The sequence below is a fragment of the Micropterus dolomieu genome, linkage group LG03 (assembly GCF_021292245.1).
Source record: "Micropterus dolomieu isolate WLL.071019.BEF.003 ecotype Adirondacks linkage group LG03, ASM2129224v1, whole genome shotgun sequence".
NCBI classification, from domain to species: Eukaryota; Metazoa; Chordata; class Actinopteri; order Centrarchiformes; family Centrarchidae; genus Micropterus; species Micropterus dolomieu.
The window spans coordinates 8,943,207-8,950,425 of record NC_060152.1 but is presented as its reverse complement, the minus strand read 5'-3'; the positions used below and the strand labels follow the sequence as shown (position 1 = coordinate 8,950,425).

General features: G+C 36.1%; 1 protein-coding gene across 1 annotated transcript in view; it reads right to left on the bottom strand.

Annotated features, from left to right (window-relative positions):
• Positions 1 to 2,603: 2,603 nt before the first annotated feature.
• Positions 2,604 to 7,219, bottom strand: part of LOC123968981 (sialic acid-binding Ig-like lectin 13) — an 8,176-nt gene continuing 3,560 nt past the window's right edge. The window contains exons 5-8 of the mRNA XM_046046044.1: positions 6,743 to 7,051; positions 4,298 to 4,376; positions 3,554 to 3,632; positions 2,604 to 3,457 (exon numbers count right to left, since the gene is read on the bottom strand). Of these exons, the coding sequence (XP_045902000.1) occupies positions 3,401 to 3,457; positions 3,554 to 3,632; positions 4,298 to 4,376; positions 6,743 to 7,051 (524 nt within the window). The 3' untranslated portion in view covers positions 2,604 to 3,400. The remainder of the gene's footprint in view (positions 3,458 to 3,553; positions 3,633 to 4,297; positions 4,377 to 6,742; positions 7,052 to 7,219) is intronic.

Genomic DNA, 7,219 nt, shown 5'->3' with positions numbered 1-7,219 from the left:
CTCCCCTCTTCATTACTTTGATCCCAAGAGCTGAACAGTAAAACAGTTTTCACTTACTGACACAGGAAGTCATAATTATTCACTGTCTTTCACGCCCATGCTGAAATTTAAACTTAAGCAAGCAAAGTTGATTTATTTAACAGCGTTTACAGACACCAGTCAAGAAATAAAACAAAGATAAAACACCAGACCACATGCTACCTAAATGCCTGTGTGTACAGATTTCATGTTTTTAGTCCACTGAGTCCAAAGACCTCAGTCTTATTGGGAGACTATTTCACAATTTAAGGGCTGTCAGCTTAAATCTCCCCGATTCTTAAAACGTGTCTGAGTTTATACTTAGAAAACCCTGAGGACCCTAGAGCTCGGCTTGTAGTGTAGAAATGTTGCAAATGGTCCATGATATATTGTGGAACCTGTCCGTGTAAGATCTAAAAGTGAGCACTCGGGTGCCACTGTGGGCTCGTGTTTTTAAACTTCATGGTTGATATTTATGTGACACTGAGTTGCAATGTAATGTGATTAGAGAGTGATTACATTAATGAAATTAGCCTATAACTTTTATTACATTAATACTTGGTATCAGGAGGACACGTACCCATACTTATGATTATGTCTTTTTTAATGTACAGTACATCGTCATATTTCTCTATTATTCTCTTCTCTTCTTATCCCACTAATGTGTCAATCACAGGGTTTAGCAGTAAAACTTTCTAAGCTGTCAAACTGAATAAAACAATTTTTGAAGTACCCGTGACGTTTGAAGCTTAAGATGCAATCAGTCACATGATTTTTTTTTTTTCAGTGATGTGGCACTTTCTGAAATGTTTTTGTTTATGTTGCCTTAGATTTAATTCACATTTATTATATTTGTCTGGGAATATCACTAGTGTAAAGCCCTGTGTAATGTAAAATAATAATAATAAGAGCGCCAGTGTTCTTTTATTTGTATGTAAGAATTATACAGGTTTGAAGCTGTTTTTTTATTTTGTTTTTTCAGTAAGTTGATCCCATACATTCTGAAGCACAGTGGCTGTAACAGTTTTACTACAGTTAGATTATTGTGATTGTGTATTGGATCATTCTGCATATTGAAATGCTGAGCAGATGTTTAATGGTAAGTGATATATCTGAGTCACTATATGTCACTAAATACGATTTTTGGACATTTTATGCCTCTAACACCTCAGGTTTTTCTTATGTGTCTATGATGGCCCACTGATCTGTTACTGTCCTCAAGTCTACTTTACCACCACCTTATCCTCTTTACACCCACTCTGCTCTATACAGTTTCAAACAGGAAACTTGCGTAGCTCATTTAGAGCAGTCATCCTGAACAGTGAGAAAGCCTGAAATAGAGGCTGTCTTGCTGTTTCTAAAATCTAGTGTACTAAACACTTAACCACTTGTTGGATAGTACATGTTTAACACTGTGGCAAGATTAATATGCATTAAGAATTTTTTTTTTAATAAAATTGGAGAATGATGGCAACATACAGTAATGAAAGAACAAATTCAACTGTAGGCGTAACAAAAATAAACTATACAAATTCTGTTGCTCTATTTTCATGTTTATACATCTACAGCCAGTTCAGTTTTAGAAAAAAGTAAATGTTTAAAATAAGATAATGAAGAAAGTCACACTGCCAAATTAATGTAAAACAGCAGGGACTCTCAAACAATTAATGTAAAAATACAGTATATTATGCACTCAAAACAACATTCTTCAGTGACAAACAATCAGTTAAGACCTTAAAAACCTTGTTAACTTAAAAACAATGAAACTTAATTCTGTTGATCTAGATGTCTTGTAGCTGGATTGAAAGCAACAACAAAAAAGAAAATAAACATACAAGAGAGCAAGATATTCTGAAAATAAAGTATAAACAACAACAACAAATAAAACTGTGAACTAATTGTACATAGCGCTTGTTTAAAAGTGTAACCTGGGTATATTCATATTTCACTTCCCTTTTCACATTTCAGGGCCCGTATTTATCAAGCTTCTCAGAATTACTCATAAGAACACTGCTAAGAACTGACTTAAGAGTAAAAAAATTCTTGGCTTGAAGCTGTGCTTAAAAGTTAGTTATCAAGCATCTTAGTTCTAATTTGATTGAAATGTAGGACTAAATCTTAAATGTCAGTCTTAGTGCTGATTCACAACACTTTGCTGTGCCGCAAACAGGATTTTGGATGACCATGTAGCCAAGGACCAATCACTGAATAGATTTCCTTATTTAAGAATATTCTCAGATAAATTCATTGAATTCAATTGAATGGTGAAATTCCTAAGAGGAGTTTATATTCAACACACATTCAACAATAAAGAATTTTCAAGAGAATACATTATGATATAGGCCTACACATTAATAAATGAAAGATACAAAACCCTGTGTTGTTAACTGCGCGTCGTCAGAATTCTTCCTCTCCTCTCCGCATATCTCTGTCTCCACAGCGCCATCACAAGCCCTACTGGCAACTCCTAACCACTTGAGAGACCTCTGGAGCTCTCGTAAATAACTGGGAGAGTAAGAGTGATTCTTAACTTTGAGAAATTTGCTAACTTGCTTTTATTCTTAAGTTTAAAAGTAGGAGTAAATTTCATGAATTCTCAGCACTTATGACTAAATGGCACTTTGAGAAGCTTGATAAATACCGGCCCAGGTCTCCACTTCATCTATCCAAGGTGCCAACCAGCAGTTAAGGGTTCAGTGTTTTGCTCAAGGACACGTCAACACTCTCTGTGGAGGAGCTGGGGATCAAACCAGTAACCTTCTGATTACTAGACAACCTGCACTACTTCCAGAGCGAGGTATCAGCAGTGTTGACATAAATGTCCTCTATACAAATTCTCCTGCTTCATTTTCATGTTTATACATCTAGAGCAGTTCAGTTTTAGCAAAAAGTAAATGTTAAAAATAAGAATTTAAAAATTAAGTCACACTGCCAAATTAATGTAAAACAGCAGAAATAAACATGAAAATACAGTATATTATGCACTTATGCACAAAACAACATTCTCCAATGATAAATCTGTCAAGGTCTTAAAAATCCTGTGGCCTTGAAAACAAAAACGTGCTTCTGTTGATCTAAATATCTGTGATATAGCTGGATTAAAAGCAACAACAAAAAAGAAGATAAACATACAAGAGAGCAAGATATTCTGAAAATAAATTCCCAAATAAAGCTGTGATCTAATTGTGCATAGCGCTCGTTTTAAAATGTAACCAGGGTATATTCACATTCCGCTTCCTTCTTCCCATTTCTAGGCTCCACTTTATCTATCGAAGGTGCCAACCAGCAGGTGGGTTCAGCATCTTGCTCAAAGACACTTCGACACTCTCTCAGGAGGAGCCGTTGATTGAAGCAGGAACCTTCAGATTACCAGACGACTGCTCTACTTCAAGATATCAGCAGTGTTGACATAAATGTCCTCCTCTGTTGCTTTTGGTACCTGCAATTAAAGGAAAAAACATCTGTAGTAAAGATACTCTGCTAAGCCGGTTTAATTACTTAAAGTAGAAAACTGCCGGGCTCTAAGTGAAAGTACCTCTTTTCCCTCTCCATTTGTTACGCCTAGGTTCATAGCAACTTTGCTGTTAAGGAGGCAATGGCGAGTCTTCTGAGCCCTGAAAAAAAAAACAATAGAACATTTAATGCACATTTGTATATTTGATTCATCTTTGTTTTTCCTCTGCTCATTTATTAATCAATAGGATGAAACGCAAAGTAAGAAAAATAACACCATGGGACCTCATGGGAATGGACTCACTTTCATAGCAAAACATTTTAACAAATGTGAATCAGATTAATTGATTGTCAGTTAACATCAATAACAGAATTCTTTCAATCAGCATTTTTAAGTTACATAAAGCAACAGATAGAGCTTTCAAGAGGCCAAGTCATATTTGCTCTAGTTGCATGTGAATTGGTAAAATTTTAAAATCTGATTGACATGAAACCACAATATTGCCCACCAGCGTTGGCAGTGGTGACTTACCTAATACAAAGGAAAAGTTCATTTTATACGACAGTGTCTATACACAACAAATTGTCAGTGTTAATAAAAGTAGATTTTTGCAGTAGCATTTTCATTAAAGATTTAAATTTAAAAAAGTTGCTTTTAGACAGGACCTGGTCCACTCATAGAACCAATATAGCTCAAAAATGTGAAGTGTAGCAGTTTTCCTGATGAACGAAGAGCCAAGCAAACACTGTATATTGTCAGTATTTGCACAGTAACGGTTATGTGGTGGGGTTATCTGAACATTTTTGTCTCAAGCTGTTGCCCTACCTGATAACTAACAGCAGGGCGCACACTACTACCAGTAGTGCAACAACAATTGTGATGAAGACTGCCAACGTCACTAAGTCTGAAACATACAAGGGACAATGGAAGATTAGGATAAAGAAGTTATTCAGACAAGAGATACTTATTCTGGTAGACGTTTTGACATACTGTTTAAAAAATTCAGCTTGGTGAGTTGTTACTTCAGGTCATATTAACCACACTATAAAGTCGTAGTGGTCTTTTTTTATCACTACTAACTCATTAATACCCCTTTCTTTTATCACGAAAACATTTTATAAAATCCCAGGTAGTCACAGCAGACATTTACACACACTCGAGCTGTGGTAGACTGATGTGCATTTTGTGGGGGAAAAATCCTGCTTGGAACTGGTTACTGTGTATCTCAAAAACTGTACTCAAGTAAAGGTACTGTAACTTTACGCAAGTAGAAGTAAATGTGGTTATCAAAAAAACTACTTGACTAAGAGTACAAAAGCATTTACTGAAAAAAAGTACTTCTGTAGTGAGTAAACTTTCCCCAAGTCTTTTATTTGATGTGGATGTGATTGGAATTATTTTAACCGATTGTCTTCATCAAGTAAAGGCAAAGAAGCAAACTTGTATTTATTTGTGATGAAATGACAAGTTATCATCTCCTGACTAGATAACCTGCCCCATATACACCAGGACAATATTCCCAGTCTCTAGCTCTCAAGTAAGATCACAAAATACTACATTAAAATATTATAGTCTGTTAAGTATGTCAATAAGTAAAGATTGTTTAAAAATATACTTGATTACATTATTGTCTTCATTAATAAATTATTATTTGACAAACAAATCAATTTAGGAGATAAGTCTGTGATGTTTCATAATTTATTGCCTATTAAATACAGATGTGATCTCTTCTTCACTTTTACCTGAGGAAGATCATCTGTGGTTGAAACATTATATCATGAAATAAAACTAGTCTGTCTTCTTTTGTGTGTACATAATTTGGTAACTCTTCATCAGGCTACACCAATGAGCACAACCAGTTAAATGCAAACAAAATGCATACAAATTTTCTTCTGTAAATATTAGCTGGTAGCATTATTTGAAAGCTATACTACCGTGTTGTGGCTTAAGCTATTATTCTGCTCTTAAAGAAGTCATGTGTGCTGCGTGACTGCATTAGGAAAACAAAGCACCAGCAGACTTAGTACAATTTAAGTTACTTGAGTACCTGTAACAGAGTAAATGCAATTCACCTACCTCTTGGCAGTAGATACATTTGTTTAAATAAATACACAAATAAATATTTCATGTATTTTTCAAGAAGTCTTAATAGTTTCCAACTAGGGGTGTGACAAGATCTTGTGCCATGAGATGTCACCAGATTAAATTGTGACAATATTTCTATTCAGGTAAAAAGCTGTCTTGCGAGAATCACGCAAATGACATTTTTCACACGCTGTCAAGTCACACATTAATTTCCACACGCAGTGAATTATAAATATATAACTGATAAGATAGACCCGCGAGCGAATCAACCCCGCCCAGCTGATTGACACCGGCGTAACCGCTCAGGCTGTGAGTTCCGCTGTGACGAGTGGAAATGGAGCTGATAGAGTCTTGCAACACAAACATCTAAAAACTGAAGCCAGCCTTTCTCTGTTTGGCACTGTGAGCTGCACTTTATCTGAGCTGCTTAAGTTAACATGTGAATTTGTGGTGACATTTCTGCCTGATCAAAAATGTATTTTACTTTCGGGTTTCACATGCAACATGCAGTCCCAAACTGCGTTGGTCAAACGGTCTGAAGGAGATGTTACTACCTGTGAATAAATAATGTAATGTACAACAGAGTATAGGGCAGGTACACTTCTCATTAAATGATGACGTTAGTCTGTTAAAATTCATGGACATGTCAGAAAACACAATATGTGGGAGAGATTTTAAATGTGCAGAACTTTTTGAACATGTGCAGAAAAGATGCTGAAACACTGGAGCTATTTAAGTCCAGGAGTTTATAACTAAATTAAAATGTAATAATTTATCATTGAGGGGACTCAGCAGGGATGATATTACATGAGAAAAGTTGATCTACAGGAGACAGATCTGATAGCAGCACAGAATGACTGAGAACTGCATTGCATTATATTCTCTTATAGTTAGGTTATAGAGTTTTAATTGCACCTGCCACCTGAATTTTGTGTTTTTCGTTATATAAATAAAACATTTTTCCATAAACTGGTGCAGGAAATTCATCATAATGCAGGAAATAAAGTGTTTAATTCTCAAAATTTTCATATAATTCAGCATTTAAGATTTCTTTTTAAACAGTGTTAAAATCTCCTCTTGTCTCGATCTCCTGAACCCAATCTCGAATCTCGTCTCGTGGGTTGTGTCTCGTCACACCCCATTCCCAACTAATCAATAAATATTGTGTTGAACACAAAGACAAACCGTATCTTTCTGCAGATGTTTGAGGCTGAAAAATGTAGGCATAAAATCGTGCAGATCCCAGAGAGTTGGAGCTCTGGCAGAGCAAGGGGGAAAAATCCCTCCACTGTGGTCGACTCCAAGTGATGAAGCTCTTCAGACCAGTGTCGTATAGAGTCTCACTGCTGATTGCAAACTTGTCAGAGTTATTGACAGGAAACCCATCCAAATGCCACTGTAAAGTGGGAGAGGGGTTTCCCGTACTCTCACACGAACAGTTAAGCTGGCCTGTAGTGTTGGTGCAATCAGTTGAGGGCAGGATCTGTGGAGCAACTGTAATGAATGTAGAGAGGACAGACAAGTTAAGAGTCGAGTGCAGTCATATTTGATTAAGTTTGCGAAAATGAAAGACGACATGGACTGATAAAAAGTGAAATGTTGTTTCCTCAGAGTCAATTATTTTCTATAACATGCTGGTGGGGGGGGGGGGGGGGGGTGTTG